Source organism: Nuphar pumila, chromosome 6 (assembly GCF_984573655.1).
Source record: "Nuphar pumila chromosome 6, dmNupPumi1.hap1.1, whole genome shotgun sequence".
NCBI lineage: Eukaryota > Viridiplantae > Streptophyta > Magnoliopsida > Nymphaeales > Nymphaeaceae > Nuphar > Nuphar pumila.
Genome location: NC_143254.1, coordinates 113,019,376 through 113,041,736, shown reverse-complemented (window position 1 = coordinate 113,041,736; position 22,361 = coordinate 113,019,376). Strand labels below are relative to the sequence as shown.

Below are 22,361 nucleotides of genomic sequence, written 5' to 3'. Positions count from 1 at the left end.
TTCGGGAAGGTCTTTAAAGGGGTTTACATGTTAAGTGTGGCAGCTTAATCAGGTTTAGGAAAGGTTAGGAATTGTTCTTAAGATATGATAGAGGTATATGGAGTATATAAATATTTGAGATACAGCGGTTCCATGTTGATTGATATGAAGCTTCAGCTTATCACTCAATGGCAAAAACAAAATCTAAAGATTACAATCACACCTTTACATCGTTCCATTGAACTAATAAAACCAAAATTGGCTTTTCTTTTTCTTTTTTCTGAAAGTTTTAAGTCAGGGGTTAGGGAATTCGAACTCAAGATCCATATGGGAAACTCTTTTTTACCCTGTTTTAGTTTTAACACAAGAAGCAAATTTTATCATCCGAGAAACCAATCAATCCTCATCTTCCTCATCATTTATAATGGAAGCCAACTTCGCTCTTATGTTACATTCGTAAATTAAACAACAATAAAAAAGGGGGAAAACCTCATTTTCATAATTTTGTGACAAATTACAAAGGTAAATTTAAAAAAAAAATGGTAACTAAGGTAAAAACCTGTCCGGATCATCTTCTCTGGACCTGAGCCCTTGATCTAGGACAGAACCACCGACAACACCTGCGCCACCGGAAGCGGAAGTGTCGGAGACCGACGCCGGAGAGAAATTCTCCTGCAATCCACACCTCTGACACCTCCGCGCAGGAGGCGGTGGCGGCCCGGCCTTCTCGGAGAGGATGTGGCGGCAGGAGGGGCAGGAGGAGTGGGAGGAGAGCCAGGTGTCGATGCAGGCGAGGTGGAAGCAGTGGGCGCACTGGGGAAGAACCCTGATTTGCTCGCCGGGGAGGAATTCCGTCAGGCAGATGGCGCAGTCGGTGGATTTTCCGGCGGAGGAGTCGAAGGCGGCCACCGGGAGGGAGCGGATGACCTTCTTCTTGAGGCCTTTGTTGGCGGCGGGATCAGCGCTGCCGCCGTCAGCACCGGCGCTGCGGAGGAAGCGGCAGCGCCAGGCGCAACGCGCCATGAACCCTAAGCCGACGAGGCAGATGAGGGTGCAGAGGAGGGCGGCGAGGATGACCACCACGTCCGAGTCCACCGTGCCGTCCGCCGGCGCCACGGCTCCTCCAGACGCCGGGGCGTCGAGGAGACGCCGGGAGTTCTGTTTCACCAGTGAGCTCGGTGGGGAGACCATGAATGAACAGAGAGAGAGAGAGAGTTGGGTACGGGGTGGTGGGGGTGGTTTGGGCTAAAAAGGGGTTCGAGTGGTGGACGGTTAGCGAGGAGTGGAGTGAGGATGAGAATCCGCGGGCTCTCTATTTCCTGCTTGCTCTCCCCTTGCAAATTACGACAGTAACCCTGAATCATTGGTCAACGACAGTAAAAGATTAATCTGTTTCTTTGGATTCTCCGTAGGGTATGTCACAGTCATACTAAAATTACTTCCGCATCATGATATCCGCAAGTTGATCGATTTATGCGACGTAACCAACACGTAGTTTTTTAGACACGATCCCATAGTCAATTTCAATGTGTTTGCTCTTAACGTGAAAAATCAAATTTAGTGAAAGATGCAAGGGCACGATATTCTACTTTGGTGCTAGAGCATGATAGAACATTTTGTTTTTGAGCAAAAAAAAAAAGAAGAGAAGAACCGAGAAAAATGGTATAACCCCTAATAGATTTTTTTGTCAACAAGACTACTAGCTCAATCAGCATCAAATAAAGTTGTGAGGTGGAGATCCAATGATTTCTTCAAAATGAGCTCATCCAATAGTGAAGGGTCGTGGGTTGGTGCATGAATTGATACATCTTGTTGACTGCAAATGCCAGATCAAGGTGAGTCAATGTGAGATATTGCAAGGCACTCACAGCTTAGTGATACCCGGTCAGATTGAGAAGTGGATCCCCCACCATACAATGAGAGTTTGATAGAGGGAGACAGAGGTGAGGAGACCAGATTGGCACCATCTATATTAGTGCATTGCAAGAGATCAATAATATATTTTTGTTGAGATAGAAACAACCAACAAAAAACAAGAGCAACTTCGATGCCCAAAAAAATAATGAATTGAACCCAAGTCACGAACAACAAACTCCTTCCCAAGAAGATGAAGGGGATGATGAGCGAAAACATAGGAACTTCTACTAATTACAATGCCATCCATATATACCATGATAAATATTTGTAAATTTATCATGAGAAAGAATAAATAGAGAAGCATCTGTTTTGGATCCACAAAAACCAATTTGAATTAGGAATATGCTCATAAGTTGGTACTAGGCTCTTGGTGCCTGTTTAAGATTATAAAGGGCTCTGTGTAGCTTACAAACATGATAAGGGAAGCACAAATTTGTAAACCCAGAGGTTGAGACATAAACTTTTTAAAAAATAATACTATATAAAAAGGCATTATTAACATCTACTGAAATAGTATGTGGTTTAACCACTGGACTGAAAGTCTCAAAGAAATATATACCCTCTTCTTGAGTGAAGCTTTTGGCAATAAGCCTGACTTTATAACGGTCCAATGATCTATCTGCTCTTCGCTTGACTTTGAAGATCCATTTGCATCCAACAATCTTCTGATGCGAGGAAGGAGAGACAAGAGACCATGTCATTTTGTAGAAGAGCATTGAACTCAACAACCATAGCTTAACACCAATGATAATGCTTATTGGCTTGAGTGAAACAGGTGGGTTCAATCCCTGGAGACTTCAATAAGAAGGGCCTTTGGTAAGAGGTATCGAGTAGATATAAATGTTTTGGGTTTGAGAGATTTAGACTAGGGCTGAGTCACAATGTGATGAGTATGGATTGGAGCGAGAGGAGGAGGACTAGATGAGTCAATGGAATTGGAAGGGGGATTCGATGTTGCATCTTGAGTAGAAGTGGAAGTAGAGGGAACATGAGAATCAAGATTAGTATGAGTATGGGGTGAAAAAGTGTAGCTAGGGATGGTGTTGGCCAATGCAGGTAACAGGACGGGTAGAGAAGTAGTGGGAGTGTGAGTTGCAGTGAGTGAGACGGGGCCTAGGAGAGTGGGATATAGTCAGTTTCTGTTTAAAGGAAAATAAATATTCATCGAAGTTATGTACATTTTTCTTAACGAATTCCAAACCTCATATGAGGTTGTCATACTAACTATTTGGCTATGCACATCTTCTTTCAATGACGATAGTAGCAGGCTAAGGAGCAGTTGGTCTTGATGATGCAATTTTTCATAATTTGGGTTAATGGCAGCTTGTTTTTCAAGTTCAACCGATAAGAATTTGTTTAGACATGGGGATGACCCATCAACAATCCCATTAATCCGAAGTTACTCAAAAGAAATTTAAATTGTGATTCTCACAACAAAAAAGATTATTTGATGACAACTTTGTCGACAAGAAATATTGCATATTAGATGGAGTGGGAAGCAAGGGGATCAAAGAAGTAGAATATGTATTCATTTTTTAGCTAACCTCTCCTACAGAGCTTGATGGGATAGAACTCATGATCGTTAGATGTCACAACTCTGATATCATAAACGAGCAACAAACACAATAAAAATGCACAACAAAGCTCAACACACACGTAGGAAGAAGATGCACTTAACACGATTCAATCTAACCAGACCTACATCCATGAATCTCTCTATTCCTCTCTCTCGTCTCTTGAAAGATGGAGGTTAATCAACTATATAGAAATGTACATCTCATCCTCCTTGAAGTTCTTAAATCAAGGAGTGAGTGCAATTATAATGGAAGGTCTGTCAACTCAATAATAGAAGTTTTTGATGCCCTAATCCTGAGTATTGATAGCCTCATCAAATCCTGGATCTTGAATTCTGGAGCATCTTTTCATTTTACCTCATGTAGAGAAGATATAGATAATTATGTTGCTAGAAATTTTAGAAAGGTTTATCTGGCAGATGATAAACCTTTAGATATTATAATAAAAGGTGATGTTCGAATTAAGATGGCTAATGATAATTTATGAAGGTTGCATAATGTCAGACATGTTCTAACTTTAAAAAGAAATTTAATCTATGTGAGACAGCTTGATGATGAAGAGTATGTTACAACCTTTGAGGGTAGATCTTAAAAAATCATCAAAGATGCTATGATTATGCAAAGAGGCAACAAGATGGGTACCCTAAAAACACCGTGGCAGTCATTGATTAAACCTGTGATTCTAAAATCTACCATTGTAAACTCAGGCTTATGAGTGAGGAAGAGATGAAGATACTTTCATTAATGAAAAAGTTATCCAACTTGAAGTCTGTAGATGTTGGTCTTTGTGATGTCTGTATTTTTGAAAAGCAGAAAAGGTTAGTTTCTTGAAGGCTCAAAGGACACTAAAGACAAAAAAAAGCCAGAGCTTATGCATACAGATATATGGAGTCCTGTTTTTGTACCATCCATTGGAGTTTCACACTATTATATTACCTTTATTAATGACTCTACTCGAAAAGTATAGATTTATTTTCTCAAAAATAAATATGATGTATTGTCTACTTTTAAGAAGTGAAAAATTCAAGTAGAAAATGAGTCAGACGTAAATATAAAGTGTTTGAGGTATGATAATGGGGGTGTGTACAATAACAAAGAATTCAAGGAGTTTTATGCAGATAGTAGGATTTGAATGGAAAAGACAGTTTCAAGAACCCCACAACAGAATAAACCTTGAATGAATGAGCTAGAAGCATGATGATACATATTGGATTACCTAAAATATTTTGGGTTGAAGCAGTGAACACAATAGCTTATTTGATTAATCAAAGGGTCTTATGTTTCTTTGGACTTTGAACTATCAGAGGAGGCATGGTCAAGAAAAGAGGTAAATTTGTCATACTTAAAAGTTTTCGGTTGTGTTTCATATGTGCATGTAGATTTTGATGAAAGAGATAAATTGAATCCAAAGTCCATAAAGTGTTTTTTCATTGAATATGGTAATGACGAATTTGGATATCGGTTCTAGGATAATCAAAAGAAGAATATATGAAATAGTCAATGAAAATATCTTGTTTAAAAATAGATCTATTGCAGAATGTGGCAAGGCAAGAAATGGTGAGCAGCTTGAATTAGAGAAGATCTCTGAGCATGATGTAGCAATGAGAGTTTGAGAGAATTCTAAAAATATTACATCGCCACCAGAACCTAGTACACATGTGATGGAGCTGAGAAGACCATCTAGAACATGTAGACTTACTAAATGATATTCTTCTTCTTTGTATTACTTATTGTTGATTGATGGTAGTGAGCCAGAATGTTTTAGTGATGCAAAGTAGGTTAATGATCCTTTCTAGTGGGAGCTAGCCATGAAAGAAGAGATGGACTCATTGCAAGCAAATCAAACATGGGTGCTAACTCAACTGCCATGGGGCAAAATGACACTTCATAACAAATGGGTCTATCAAATTAAAAAAGAACATGATTGCAACAAGAAATACAAAGTCAGGCTGATTATGAAAGGTTTATAACTAAAGGAAAGCATTGACTACACTTAACTACAATCAAATTTATATCAAGTATTGTTGTAGCTGAAAACTTGCACTTAGAGCAATTAGATATGAAAAATATTTTTCTTCATGGTGATTTGGAAGAAGACATCTACATGATGCAGCCAGAAGGGTTTGCAATACATGGTAAGGAAGAGCTTGTGTGTAAGTTGAATAAAAACCTATATGGTTTGAAGCAAGCCCTCAGAGAGTGGTATAAGAAGTTTGACGAATTCATGTGTAACCACATATTCATGAGATTTTAGATGGGTCATTGTTATTACCTTAAGCGGTCTGATGATTACTATATTATTTTGCTTATTATGTAGATGATATGTTCATTGCAAGATCTAACATTCAAGAATTGTAAGATCTAACGTTCAAGAGATCAACAAGTTGAAGCAATAATTATCAAAGGAATTTGCAATAAAAGATCTAGGAGCTGCAAAAAAAATACTTGAAATGAGAATTTCTTGAGATCGAGAAGTTGACTCTTTGAAGTTGTCTTAGGTAGATTATATTGAAAATGTGTTAAGCATGTTTCGTATGCAGGATGCAAAACCTGTAAGTACTCCTTCGGCAAGTCATTTCAAATTATTGAAAGAGTAGTTACACAAGTCAGATGAGAACTATGAATATATGTCCAAAGTTTCATATGCTTTAGCAGGTAATAGCTTGATGTATGCTATGGTTTATACTAAGCCAAACATAACTTAAGCAGTGAGAGTCATGAGTAGATACATGGCATATCTAGAAAAGCAACATTAGAAAGCTATGAAGTGGATCCTTTGATACTTGAGAGGTACCACATACATGGCACTTTGTTTTGACAAAGGTGACATGATTTTGCAAGACTTTGTTGATGCAGAATTAGGCGGTGATGTTGACAACCGTAAAAGCACCCTAAGTTTGCACTTTGGGTGGCACTACTATAAGTTGGGTCTCTCAGTTACATAAGGTTATTGCCCTCTTCACCACTAAAGCTGAATATGTTGCTATTACTGATGCAAGCAAGGAGATGATTTGATTGAAGAATTTTCTAAAAGAATTTGGTAGAAAGCATATCAATAATGTTCTTTTCTATGATAGTTAAAATGTGATTCATCTGGCAAAGAATTTAGCATTTAATGCCACAATGAAGCATATTAAGGTAAAGTATCACTTTATTCATGTTTTGTTAGTTGATGGAGCAATGCCACTTGAGAAGATATGTGGATCAGAAAATTCAACAAACATGTTGACCAAGACAGTTACTGTAGAAAAGTCGAGGTTGTGCACAATCTCAATTGGCCTTCATGAATTTGGAGGTATTGCATTGAGATTCTGGATTGTATGAGAAGAAAAGTCACAAGGTGTGGTTGCTGAAAAAAAAAACAGTCTCCAAGTGAGAGATTGTTGGAGGAGTGTAGAGCCTGTTTCTTAACTGGATATAAATTCATAATTTTTGTAGATCTAACTGTAATTTTACCCTAAACTTGTTGTTGGAGAGTAGTTCTATAAGTTTACCCTAGACTTTATGTTGCATCTAACAACACTAGTAGACTCCATGTAAAATTCGTAGACTCCTATTTAAGGAGGCATTTGCATCTGGATTGTGTATCTCAATCAATAAAGAAGAAGGCTCAGTGCAGTCATGGACATAGGCAATTCTCATAAAACCACGTAAAATCCCTATTTTCGTGTGTGACTGTTTTTCTCATTTTGTTTTTTCGTGCTTATTTCTTTGATTCATTTGTAGGTCGAAGTGTCGTTCCCTAACATTGTTTCCTATTTCCTAACAAGTCGATCATGTCGAACATATCTGCAAGGTCAAATTTACTAAAAACAACTTAAAACACTGGTTCACTCACGGTTGGCTGGTGGTAGGCTAGAAAAGTGGTAGGCAGCTACCTTACGTGAAGTATCTCATATAAATTGTTAAGTGAAAAAGTATATTGTAGACACCTTTAAATCATATGGGTTTCATTTGGTCTTCCCTTTTCCTGAACCCACATAGCCTAGACCTGAACTTGAAGTTGTGTATTGTGCAGTTGGGCATGTAAACGAATTGAATAAACTGAACTTGAGATGTTGAAGCTCAGATCATTTTTGCAGTGAGTCTATTCGAGCTCAAGCTCATGACAAGCTCAAGCTGGCTATTGTTTCAAACCTGTAAGTAATTGGATTTGAACTCTAGACCTATTGAACCAAGTTCAAGCTGACTCATTTATGGGGTTGGGTTCGGGTAGTCATACAAAGCCGTCCAGTTGACAGTCCTAGAGACAGTAACAAATATCGGCAGTTTTTTCAAAGAAAAAAAAAACAACTAATATTTTTTTGAAATGCAAGAAAAATAAGAGTATTAGGATGGCGTTTTTTTATCGTTTTAAACATTTTGTAATAACTGTGAACACCACCACAACTAATAAAAGACCTCAATGGCAGACCCGTTTTTGGAACATGTCTAAAAATTGTACCGGATAGACAATTTCTGGGTGGTGAGAATGGTGGAGGCATGTGAGACGGTTCCCTCTCGTACCACCACGTACGAATGAAGACAAAGATGGTGGGCAGAATCAAATTCCACGTGACCCAGAATGAAAATCATAGGAACTTTTTTTCTCAGAAGTAGTTTCCTTTGGGGATCAAATGAGATAGCTGAATGACTAGGTTCGCGTTGTCATCATATATAACCAAGGAATCTTAGGTTTGAATTCCATAAGGGTCTGTTAGTTTGACAGGAAAACAAGACTTTGCCATGAAAAAGTTACTGTTTTTTCACGGAATATTGTGAAAAACAAACATGCCCTACAGAAAAACGGGCATCACACATCTCTGTCAAAAAAGATACCGTCACGATCCAACCCATGGCACGAAATTCGTGTGATTTTTTTGAGGAATAAGACACGATGGCAAATATTTTTAAATTTTTTAATCAATAAAAACAAATTTTTTAATACTTTAACATATAAAATACTTTTTTAATTGAAATATTATTAAAATATCAAAACATTATTAAAAAATATTAAAATACCGTAAAAACACACAAGTGTCATGTCCGACTCCTACCCATAGTGACAAGCATTTTTATCGGCAATTCCTCATTTTTCAAAAACCTCGTGAGAAATTGAAAAAAATCCATAAATCTCGCATTTTTTTTGCAAAATCTCTGCAATAAAAAAATAATTTAAAAATATAAAAAATATTTTTATAAGAAAATATTGATAAAATTTATTTAAAAATAAAAATACATGATTTTTTTCATGATAAATAGCCATTTAAAACGTAAATATCATGTTTAAATAGCGGTATTTATGTTTTTTCATAAATCTCGTGATATTTTGTAAATCTCGCGAGAAATTGCCGTTTTAAACTTTCAGGCAATTTCTAGCGATATTATCGCGAGATTTTCATAAATCTCGCCATATTTGTCACACTGCTCCTACCCTCACTGACACGGACCTTGAGTGGCGTGTCATTGTGACATATGCTCACATTGCAGGTATGCCTCACTTCCACGTGGTTGGTAGGAGCTGTCAGTGCACGTCTCCCTGTTGTGGGACGTTGCAGGTTCAAAACCCAAGTATTACATTCAATAATAACTGGTAGGGGGTCTGCCAGCCTAACCCCAGCTTGCCTTTCAGAAAAAAGGTATAGTCATTTCATATGAGAAGGCTGCGACTTGACTATCCTGGGAGGGGGGAATTCTTTCCCTTCACTTTTTTTTTTTTTAGAAAGGCAAGCTGGGGTTAGGCTGACTCTTAGTAGAACAACAGCAGCGCCATGTGGCAGAGGGATTCGATCCTGGGCCTTCAGCTTGACACTGGACCCCGCTTACCACATGGGATACCACTTCGGTGGTTTTTCCCTTCACTTTTCTTGAAACGAACGGGTCTTAAATTGAACCCTTGTCCACAAAACAACAAAATGCCAAGAGTTTGTGAAGGTGCATCACATCTTTTTGCTACTGAGACCGATTCGGATCGGTTTAACAACATTGTGTTCGAATATGAGTCCAAGTCCAGCTTTGGCTGTTAAGATGCACTCAAGCCTATAAATGGAATCAGCTGAGGCCCTCGGACTGGGCCAATCTATTAACAAAAAATTTGAAGCCCATGTAATGATAAAAAAGTCGCCATCATCATTCTTTTTACTTTTCTATTTAAGGATAAAAATAAATTTGACTAATTGGCTTGGTCTAATAAATTTCCTCCATTTTGCAGAATTTGAGTAAATGAATATCAATGCCAATCATTCAACTAATCACCCAACCAAAGAGAATCCAAAATCTACAACCAATAATAATTGTTATATGAATTATCTGTTTTATGGAAGGATGATGAGAAAAAAATGAGAAGACTACAATGTCTTAGAAACACAAAGTATTAAAGAAAAATAATTTATATTTATTACTACCCACAGGCCATTAAATATCTTACCTTCCATCCATTATTTTATGGACAGTTTCTTCTAGATCATATTATTTTATTTCAAGTTACTTTATTGTTTTCAATACCAACCTCAACCTTCCCTCAAGTGTTCCCCATCACATATATTGTCACCAAATATCACCTATCCTAATAAGTGGGTGAAAATTGGTACTCCTACCCAATTCATATCTTAATTTTAAAGACATGCAATTTTTAAATTATTTTTATTTTGACAATGTTTATCCCAATCTATAATAGAAGAGCACGGCCTTTTTTTTCGCCACCACAATAGTCATTTCCAATTTCCAGATAAATGAGGATAAAAATGATGGACAACTAGAACTATAGCTACAAATTAAAAAATAAAAATTACCCACATTTTAAAAATCATTATAGATCAAGTAAGATCATTTAACGCGTTCAAGATAACGGACTTTGTGAATTCGATACTGAGGTTGTGCATCCGTTGCCACAAAGTTTGAAGCAAACAGGAAACTATCTTCGGCGGGCAGGAGAGTAGTCGTGGTGTTCAACACTATGGATGCCAAAACATGGCCAGCACCTCTCGGCACATGATCAGATGTTTAAGCGGTAAGGGTGGTTTTTTCTCCCTTATATATATATATATATATATATATATATATATATATATATATATATATATATATATATATATATATATATATATATATATATATATATATATATATATATATATATAGAGAGAGAGAGAGAGAGAGAGAGAGAGAGAGAGAGAGGAATGAAAACCTACCCAATAAAAACCCACTCAAACCTACCCAATAAAAAATATTTATCAGATTTTATGTTTTTTTAGAAATTCTGACCTTACAAATGTGATCTATACGATTGTTTTTATAGGAATCAGTTCTTTGAGCATTTGATTTGGATGCATGGATATGTTTTTATAAGGTTTCAAAAATCAACGGCTTACAAATTCATAAATTTTCAAGGCTTCAAATACTATTTTTTTCATTCAAAATGCATGATAGTACCGATTTCTAGTAAATCAATCATGATGAAACATATGTATGGTCAGAATTTCAAAAAAACAATGAAAATCTGATAAATATTTTTTATTGGGTAGGTTTGGGAGGTTTTCTATTGGGTATATATATATATATATATATATATATATATATATATATATATATATATATATATATATATATATATATAGGGTTTTGAAAACCTACGAACTAAAAACCTTACCAAACCTACCCATCACACGTTTTATTGGATTTATGATATTTTTTTCAAATTCCGATTGTACAGATGTGATCTATATGCTTGTTTTTATAGGAATTAGTTTTTTTAGCATTTGATTCCGATGCATGGATACATTTTTATATGTTTCAAAAATCAATGGCATATAATTTTTATAAATTTTTGAGGCTCCAAATACCATTTTTTATATCCAAAATTCATGATCCAAGTATCAATTTCTAGTAAATCAATTTTTTGGTGGGTGTACTGTCAGAATTTTGAAAAAAATATCAAAAAATTTTCAGTGGGTAGGGTTGGCATGATTTTTGGTGGGTAGGCTGTGTGTGTGTGTGTGTGTGAAAACCTACAAAATAGGCACGGTGCTAAATGAAATATGTAAAATGGATTTTTTTGTGTTTTTTCAAAATTCTGATGGTACATATGTGATTTATATACTTGTTTTTATATGAATCACTTTTTGGAGCATTTTTTGATGAATGGATTGGTTTTTATAAGGTTTCAAAAATCAACGGCTACAATTTTGATACATTTTTTAGGCTCTAAATATCACTTTTTCCATCCAAAATGCAAGATCCAAGTGTCAATATCTGTTAAATAAATCATATTTATGGGATCAGAATTTTGAAAAGAAACAACGAAAATCCATTAGCATGTTTCGTTTAGCATCATGCCCATTTTTTATAGGTTTTCGTTGGTTTTAAGCAACCATGGTTGCAGGCACATATCCCATGCTGATTGTGTCTTTTTGTGTGTATGTCATGCCAATCTTACATTAAAAAACTCTCATCAGCCCAACCTAGGTGGCCTACCAATTTATCATCATCCCAATGGGGTCCTGCCATCCATACTCAGCTGCTTATGTCTATATGCAACTTCCATTTCATCTATGCACCCCACCATATGCTGCTAGTCATTCTGCATGGTTATCCAACTCCTTTACATCCCACACTTTTTTTTTTTAAGGCAAGTTGGGGTTAGGCAGACCTTACCACTTTACCATCGGGTTTTGAACCTGCAACGTCCCAATACAAGGTGACGTGCACTGTCCACACATTTTTCACAAAGCATTTTCACGAATCGCAGAAAATATGAAAAACCCAAGTTCCCTGACGTTGCACCTTTTTAACATGCCCATTAATGCGGGAGTTTCCTCGACAGAAAAAGGGCATTTTGGTCATAATGACCTGTCAACGTCAAACATTTTCAGTCTGTTTAACTCTGTTCAAATTGCAAAGTCCTACTTCTTTGATGTGAAGTTGAATGTTATTATTATTATTGTTGTTAAGGTAGGTTCGATTTGATTATCATGTCCACACAAGGTTCTCAGTAATATGGATTTAGACAGTGTGTGAAAGTCTGTAAACCAGATCTCAGTTTCTTGAAGGAAAAATGTCAGGGATGCAAACGGTTCGAATTTCGGATCACAAAATACATTGTGAAGTTGGGTCGGATAGGATCCAGAACAGCCAAAATTTGCAACAAACCCTCCCTTAATCCAATCCTTTTGCAAACCTAGAATAGGCATGACACCCACCAGAGGACAATCTCATGCTCAGACACGATGACATTGACACCGACAATTATTTTATGTTTTTTTAATACTATTTTAGTAAAATGCATTTTTATGTATTAAAACATCAAAAAATAATAATTTATTCATTAAAATTTTTAAAAAACTATGCCCCTCATGTCCCCGTTTTTAAAAAATTTGGATTACCACATTTTACTCACATCCAGTGTCCAGGGATGGCAGTGGACCGGGTGGGGGTGGGGGACAAGTTCTCCACCCCCGCCCCGTCTCAAAATTTTGCCTTTCATCCTCGCATGGATTTTGATTTTAACCTTCATCCCCTGATCATTTCTCGCTTCATGTTTTCCATTCCCGGTCCAAACGAGATAAGGCAGGGACCCATTTCTCCGATCTTTCCATCGTTGCCGCCTTCTACCGTTAGAGAAAGGAGAGGAGAGAAATATGAGCTTATACGGCTTGTTAGAGGAAGGAGAGATTCGAGAAAGGGTTTTATGTTAGGGGTGAGGAATATATATAGGATTTTATAATATGTATAAGGGTATAATAATAATTTCTTTAACGAAGATAGGAGACTGGATGGGGCGGGGCGGGGCGAGGCAGGGCGGGGGAAGAGTAAGTTCATCCCCGTACCGGTTTTGATTTTAACCTTCATCCCCAGTCCATTCTTTTTTTATGTCCTCCATCTGCCATCCCTACCGGTGTATGATCATACCTGCATCTTTGTGATATAACATGAGTCTTTTGAAATATAAAAACTTGCATGCCAATTATTCAAAAATTATAGACTTATCAAGTCTCGTCACATATAATCAAAATGTCTCATTCAGACTGGCCTAGGGATGTAACAGGCTGGGATTCAGATATATCATATTTGACTAATCACATGTTTAAATGGATTTGAATCCTTATTCGGATTTGAATGGTGAAAAGTTGGATCGGATTCTCTTTTAGCATGTAAATGGATTCAAATATCCATCAAATTTGGATATTCATTAGATTCTCACAAATAATGAACAAAAAATTATTGTGTTGTCCTTGTAAAATAGCACGATTTTGAAAATGCCTCAAATTTGCCAAAATACTCTCCATGCCCAAAAACTATGATTCTCAACTTTTTTAAGAAATTTTTACTCTTTGTGAACCTCCTGACATTCACAACATATTTGTGCGAACGTCGGGAGGTTCACAACATATTTATGTGAATGTCAAGAGGTTCACACAAGAATGTCAGTGTTAGGACTCAAACTTTTACAGAAGACAGTCCTACGAATTCTGACGAGCTAGACATGAGGTACGACTCGAAAGAGAGGCGCACACCACGAGCATGAGAGGCATGCAACTTTGCAGAAGCGAGAGAGTCGTCTCTCCTGATCGGCTACATAGGAAAGCACAAGGTTGATGGTCAGCAGCAAGGGAGGGAGAAAAGGTGTTCCCTCCAAATCAATGACGGGTGTGGAAGAGAGGCGAGAGAGAACTATATTATTTTAGAAAATAAGAACAAGAACCAAGAACGAAGCTTAGAAAAATCTCTAAATAAACTTTATTGAAAATAAACTAAACTAGGTACATCTATTTATATATTTACAAGATGATAAAAGCGCTCCAAGTTGAGTGGGTTTCTCTGAAAGTCTTGGAATAAAGGAAAACTCTCTTTCTATAGTCCCAGCTGGGTGGATCTAGTTGGTCGGACCCGAAGCAGGAAAGGGTTCATAACAATCTGGTGGTTCGCATGTGAACGTCAGGAGGTTCGTGTTGCACCCTCTCCAAGAACCAGATTTGACAGCTCGAAACTTGGACTTGAAGATAAGCCCGAGATAGCAACAGATGGGTACTATAATTGGAGTCTGATAGAAGCGAGAAGATTGTGCATGTAGTTTCAAGCTCCTTCGACCTGTGGTTGGTGCATCTGGGGGATTATACATTGATTGATATGGTGTGGTAAGGGTCGAAGGTCTCTAATGGTGACAGTTTAAAAGGTATGAAAACCTACAGGATTAATATGGCTAAATTGGGTCGGACCATTTTGGATTCGATGAGCCATTCAGGCATAGGTTTTGGTCCCGATCTAAAAGGATCTGATCTCGAAGTTTTGGGACAGTCTAAGAATGTGTGTTTAGGTTTGGTATAGGTGTTGAGAGTCAGAGATGTCATATTAGGGCATTGGAGAGGCAAGTGAGGTCAAACAATCAAATCAGCATGATGTAATATTAGTGTTTTGGGTCATGAATATAAGCAGGGTCTTAGAAATCATATTCAAAGATTATGTAGTAAGTTTAGGAAGGTCTTAAAGGGCTCTACATGTTCAAGTGTGGTTAAGGTATGTACAGGAGATTAGAAAAAATAAAACAACCTGCAAAACAGGACGGCACTACAACTTTGGATGTGGTTTTTGTCCTGACAGCTTAGGCAGCTTTACAAAAGGTTAAGAACTGTTCTTAAGATATGATAGAGGTATACGGAGTATATAAATATTTGAGATTCGTAAGAAAGGTTGATCAGCAAAACCACGACTGACAAAGCTCCAATGTTAGTGGCACACGCTGCGTGCATGTGTGTGTCAAGCACTTGCAAGCTTGCTGCAGCACAGGGCAGGTTGTGCAAGGCTCCTACACGTGGGTAGGCTCAAATGGGTTGGATATGGAGGTTGGCTCGGATTCCCTGCACGTTGCACACACCCTCATGCTTGGTTGCTGCCTTTGTGCCCTTTCACATGCACACACACATGCCATGCACTTGCACAACCTAGTGTTGAACCTTGGCACAGGGCATATTTCATGGCACACCCATAGGCGGCACACACACATCTTCCACACCTCGCATTACGCGTCCCATACCGCAAGGGCTTCCAAAGTTTGTGTGCAACAGAACGATGCTTGGACGTGTAGCCCTGGGCCATGCTTAAAAAAACATTTTTAGCAGCTGCTAAAAACCTTTTTCCCACCCAGGTTTTTAAGCGGTCAAGACCGCCACTAAAAATGATTTTCAATACAAAAACAAAAAATGTGTTACTGATTATGCATGCGATCAGCGGTGCAAAAGTGTTCTGACGGACGACATATGTGTTTGATGATACGGGTTACTCTCTCTATATTATGATAGTAAAAAAAACTAGGATCATTTTAAACCTTTTTACTTATTTAATGACATAGGCCTTTGGTTGGGATAAAAACAAGTGTGAATACTGGTCAAATAAAGCTTGATCAGTATTGATTTCTTGCAAAACGGGTCTGTATCCGAAATTGATTTTGGCTCCAAAGTCCAATTAAAAATCCTAATGTAGATCCTAGCAAACTTTGTTACACTAGAACCAGTTAAACGATCTATCTCTATCATTTCTATACGTGCAAAAAGAACAAATGCCTCAATTTCATGTCTAACTCACCCATTAATTTCATGCCTATATCCAATCTCTTAATTCATTGGATCCTGGTCTCCTTATTATATATCTCAACCGTACATGTATAAGAACCAACCCAGATTCAAAAAGAGGTTACCATATTTGGTAATATGGTCAGATCTTGTTCAAATCATGTTGGAGTTCCAGGGAATTTGCTATCCTAGCTCTTGGTGTTAAGATATAATTAAAATTGGGGTTTTTTTATATAGTTAAAAAATGAAATATTATAAAAGTATAATAAAATAGTTTAGAATCATCCCTGACCAGAAAATATGGGAATTGCATCCAAGAAAGAGAAACCCTTAAAGTAGGGATAGGCATCAGGCAGTGGCCCCCACATCCTGTCAATGGGTCGCGGGCCCGATAAAAAAATAGACACAGCCCGACTCATTGCTGTGTGTACCTTTTGTTCTTTGGAAAACAAGTGGGTCCAGGGGCGGCTCCAACCTTCAGGGTTGGGCCTGGGCCAGGATTTTGACCCCTGGCCCAGCCTGAACCAGGGTTAGGCCTGGGTTGTTGATGGCTGGTTTTGACCAGGCCTGGTCTGGTCCAGCCCGCCACTATGGACGGGATCGTTGCCTGTAACATTATAACTTATAAGGCTGTCAATGGGTTGGGTATGATCTGATACCAACATGGCTCGGGCCTGATAGAACCCCAGGTTAGCATTTAATGAAAAGGAACCGAATAGCTAATTGGATCGACCTGCAAGATTTGAGAAGCATAGGGACCCGGATCTGGTTTACAAATTTCAAACCAGAACAATATCCGACCCAAGTACTAATTAAGATCCAACAATGTTCAACATAACATAAAAGTAAAGATTTTAGTATCTGTCTTTACCATCCAAAACTGGACCCATATCTGGTTGTGCATAAGCCAATGGGTCTGGGTCCAGATCCTCTCGATCTGGATCAATTTGACCCGTTGACAGCCCTATCAATGAAAGCTTTTTTTATTAAGAAATTATGCTAATTATATTGTTATAAATTGAATCCAAATGAACATAGAAGATGGACTGTTATTTTAGATCTGTTTTCCGTGTATATTTTCATGATACATAAGGAACTAAGTGCCAAATCTTTAAAAGCATACTAGAAATATAAGGCATTTTTGTGATTTCCACATCTGTGTTGGAGATGTCTTTGAGCAAAAGTTTAGATAGATTTCAGTAATTAACTTGGTTTCCCTTAAACAAAAAAAAAACTTGGTTTACAACACAGAATTGTTGCCTTTGAAGTTTGCCGTCAAATCACAGAGCACAGCCATAGACAGGTGATAGAAACTACCAAGTTGGAGCTGCATGGACAATTTTTTAAACCACGAAATGCATAAAGATAAGAAATAACAGTAGCAGTGAAAAGACTCCACCGAGCCCAACACTGATACTGAGAGAGGAAAACTAGGGGAGTGAATGGGATTAGATACCCCAGTAGTCATAACCATAAACAATGGGCTGTTTTGCTACAAAAAAAAAATGACAAACACCTTCACGATAATGAACTTGGCATTTTAGAAGATGGAAAGCATTAGGTCTTCAACTTTTTAGGAGAAATGAACCATATGCCAACTCAACTAAGGGACCATGTGGGGGCTTAATACCCTTTTAGCATCTGAAAAGTTAAAAGCTATAACTCTGTTTTTTTTCAGAATCTTCAGCTCTCTTAATGTGTGGGACCATCCAAAAATTTAAAATATATTTTTGAAAGGGGCAGTATGCAAATTTTGTTATATTATTTTATTGAGCTTGCCTACCATAGAAGATATTTTTCTCCCACCCTCCTTTCCCCAAAGCCAACCCCCCTTTTTTATTTTTTTGTTGTTTCTCAAATTTCAAACTTCCTTCCTTCTGAGATGTCAAAAAGGATTCTCAAAGTCGAGTGTACTCCTTGGTGGGGCAGGGTGGCCTTGTTTACCGGAGAAAGGACTGCCAATGGGAGGTTTGTGATTTGGAGGTGGGTTTTCTTTTGGCCTAACAGAAAAGAGAAGATACATGGTATTTTTTGCATATACCACAGCCCACTAGGCCCACTAAGACCATTAGCATGATGGTTCTCTATCTATCTTCAAGTGACCAGTTATCCCCCATGGATGCACCATTTTTCCATTGACCGCTTTCAACCAGATATACATTGAGCTGACCCTACGTGTCCATATACCACGTTTTGACTAAACGTTCATTGGATGTTCACTGTAGATACACTCTCGAAATGGTCATGGTCAACGGTGCAGACCACCATGCTCACTGACCGTGCGTTGACTCTACAGCCATCACTTTCACTCACTTCTTCCCCTTTAGATCACCATGGCACAAGATGGTCCTGTGTGGAGCACACACTGTCCAATTTGTTTTGACCATCTGACTCCACCTTTTTTCATCATCCTCAGGTACAAAACACAAAACACACTGACACGAAGGGTGCACCAATCGCTTACTGAGACCCATTGGGTAGGACCCACAAATGTAGTAATCGGAACAATCACCTTCCAAGGTGATCGCCAAAAGCGATCACACATGATACATCCCCTTCTTAAAAGTAGCTAATGACATCGCCATTATGGGTTCGCATCCACAAAACTGGCTGTTTAATCTTCTTTTGATTTAGCGAGTCTCGTGTGAACCTAACATATTAGAACAAACTACGTCCAAACTTTTGAAATAGAAAAACTCACAATTCCGGAAAATGATTCAAGTGAAGAGTATCTTTGTGACTAGCTTGCTACTTCCTCTCCTCTCCTTTCAATCCAACAAGTTTTACATCAAGGGATAACAGTGACACTGTTAACCTTTTAGTAATGCGATATCGATCCATTTTTCTCCTAGAAGGTGATAGTCTGGTTATTGGATCCATGTTACCGGATGAGCTACTAAACAGTGACTGCTCCAGTGACAAGTTCCATCGCGCCCACCTATATAGGTTCAAGGGCTACACATACCGGGCACAAGAAGGTGGCCACAATTATATGGAACAAAAACCTAGCGACATCAACAGATATTGAACGAATCTGAATCATAGTTTGATTTGGTAAAGCAAACAAGATGCAACTAATAATCAAATTCGGATTCCATATGCAGATTTGCATCCAAAATGCGAATCTGAGTCCGAACCAAATCTGAATCTGACAGATTATTTTTCCAGATTACATATAAAATCTATCGAACTAATTCATTGAATTCGAATTTGGTAGCTTTTCTCCATCGACTCCAAATCCAAAGCCCAATGAGGTTAGGTTAGATCCAATCAGGCCAGATGCGGTAATTTCTAGATCAGGCCCAGGTCCAACTCATTTACATACCTACGAAAACCATCTTATATCTCAGGGTAAAACTTAGCAATATGGATGAGTGGTGAAAGGCTTACAAGACGCAACCAATGGGTTAGGATTGAAACAGGTCCAACTCATTTATTATTATTATTTTTTTCTGGCGGTTTTTGCTAAGCCAAAGGAAAACCAACTTCTCATCGGCTGCAATCAGGATGGGTGTGAACCCAGCCGTCCGTCCCTAGTGCAGGCTTCCGAATAAAACGCTTGAGGTCCACCATGCCCCAGCAGTACTTTCAGCTTCAGCCTAGTGGCAAAGAACACACCCTGGTTCTCATCAGCCGTGACTGGTTATGGGTGTAAACCCAGCCAGCCCTAGTGCAGCCATCTACCAATAAAATACCCGAGGCCCACCATGCTGTTGCATACCCTTCCCCTCCTCCATCAGTATCTCCAGCTTTGGCCTTGCGAAGATCCACACGATGGATAACAAACCTGCAATGTCCTTCAACTTGGACACATTTAAGTCAACCCACCTAGCAAGGTAGGTGGGGCCCTTGATGCTGTCCATTTCCCTTAGATAAGAGATTTTGTTGGGGATGGATCTTGAGGATCCCTCACGCCAATAATTCCATTGAGTGGAGGACATTTCACAATTATAGCATCCTTTTGTTTACCATTTATGTGGTAAATTACCAACAAAGACCTATATGAGATATCTTGGCAAAGCATGCAGAGCCCCTGTATTTAGCAAGTGACTGCATAACCATCAAAATATCTTGCCTCCAAAAGTATGTGGAGGGGCCCCAAAATCATATAAGAGGGACCAAAGTCTTAAGGGAACAATTCAGAATGAACAAAACAAATATAGGAAGACACGCTATACCTAATATTTTACATTTTGTCTCTAATGGAAGCAGTTGGGCATTGTGGGCTACTCCAATTACAATTGGTGCAAGGTTCAAACTTCTCCTGTCCATGACCAATTCTAGAAATGATAACTTTGTCAAGGAGAATGTGAACAGCCAAGTCACCGGCATGCTCAAGTGGCAAACTGGGCATGAGCTTCATGCTAGCATGCATCAAGCATTTATGAGATGACATATAGGCATCGCAAGAGGGTAGGTAGGAAGACACAATGATAACATAGTAGATATGAGTAATGGCAACCAAAGTGGGTTTACCGGTGACATGCATGAACCAATGGAATGGATGTAAGAGGCACTCATGTGATGACATACATGGATTTCGTCCCGTGGATGCAGATAAACTATGGGGTTTATGGAATACAACATGCATGAGCATGTGTGGAGGCAGACTAATGTAGCACACAAAACAGTTAAACATGTGAAAATGATTGGTATACAATATATATAGGATATCGTGTTGTTCAATCTCGAGAGCAGGCCACAAAAAGTAAATAAGGCACAAGAACCAGAAAGAGGTAATGGAAGTCATTGCATCTACCGGATGCATTACAGTATGCACACAAAAATTCTACAGTTATCACTGTGATGGTCCCTATTGGCACGATAGTATCAGAGAAACCCACATGATGAAAGTGGCAGAAACAACTCTAACGAGGTGAAGGGATCGGGCAGCTACCCAGCATGGCATATGATGAATGGGAGGAAGGGGTGTTTAAATGTGGAATGGCAAAACAAACAGGAGAATTGAATTGACACAAGAAACAATGGGAATATGGCATGCACAGATTCATAAAATGGAATGTGACAAACAAGGGATTAGATATTAATATTACAGGCATGAATATGGGCATGGGTAGAATCACAAAGCTGGGAAAAATGTGTGCCAGGCATGAAGGAGTTGGATAACCTTGCAAAATGACCAGCATATGGAGGAGTGCATAGAACAAGATGTTTAGTAAATGGTTGTGGGAGCAAACCACATAGATGAAATGGAAGTTTCATATAGACAAGCAGCTGAGTACACGACATGATGGCATGGGCCAAGCGACGATATTATAGTCAGGAGACCTCACAGAGATGCCACCACCAGAAGGATGGCAGGACCCCACTGGCAAGAAAAGAAGCTAGATGATAAAAATGGTAGGCCACCTAGGTTGGGTTGATGAGAGTTTATGAATCTAAGAAGAATGGCATGACATACACATAAAAAGACACAATCAGTAGATGGATCATGGGATATGTGCCTGCAACCATGGTTGCTTAAAAACAATGGAAATTAGACATAGAACAGTAACATATATAGGGTAATTTGGTGATATCAGAGGAATTGGGAGTTACATGTGCAAACATTTTGATGCATGGGCATGGATAGATACAAGGATATCTGTGGAACATGTGAAGAACTAGATATCCATGAAAATAACTAACACATGCAAAATGTAAAGAGGGACATTGATTTCCAACTATCATGGGAGCAAAGTGAATGAAAAAAAAATTAAGTATAAGGTGATGCATCTACCTGATGTAGCATACACGGAGATTTGACTCCTGATAAGTAGAATAGATATGATGACATGGAGTGTGGCATACAGATTTTAAGACTACAAAATCTCAGAAGTTGCCATATTTTAAAATTGGTAAGAAAAGTTAGAATACAGGTGATTAAAATTGATGCATTTAACAAATGCGGTATGAATTGAGGAATGGCATACACAGTAGATATGACATGCAGGTACAGAGCACACATGCAGAGAACTATGGGGCTAGAAATGCAATAACATGAGCAGAGCTACAGCATGTATGAGAGGAAGTCATGGAATAATGGCAGGCCCAGGTTCTTTAGATGGCTGAATATATGATGACATGCACAAGCATTGCACCGGTGCATATCCAAACACTGCACAGCTGCATATCCAAACATGGAGGAAAATGTGGTAAAGAGCATGACTTATAGGAAGCAAAAAAAAAAGGAAATAAGAAAAGGAAAAAGACTTAATTGTACACAGGATTTAAAAGGCATAACAGTAAATTAATGTTAGTGGAAGTAAACTCCACAAAAAGGTTGAGAAGATGCAACTTGATGACAGCATCTTAACATTACATGGGAAGCACAGCCACCTCAGTGGAA

General features: G+C 38.3%; 1 protein-coding gene across 1 annotated transcript; it reads right to left on the bottom strand.

The window, feature by feature from the left end:
• Positions 1-408: 408 nt before the first annotated feature.
• LOC149835755 (RING/U-box superfamily protein) lies at positions 409-1,170 on the bottom strand. Its single transcript, XM_090009648.1, has one exon. It carries the CDS (start codon positions 1,168-1,170, stop codon positions 526-528), a length of 645 nt encoding a protein of 214 aa, XP_089865774.1. The 3' UTR covers positions 409-525.
• Between the last annotated feature and the right edge of the window lie 21,191 nt (positions 1,171-22,361).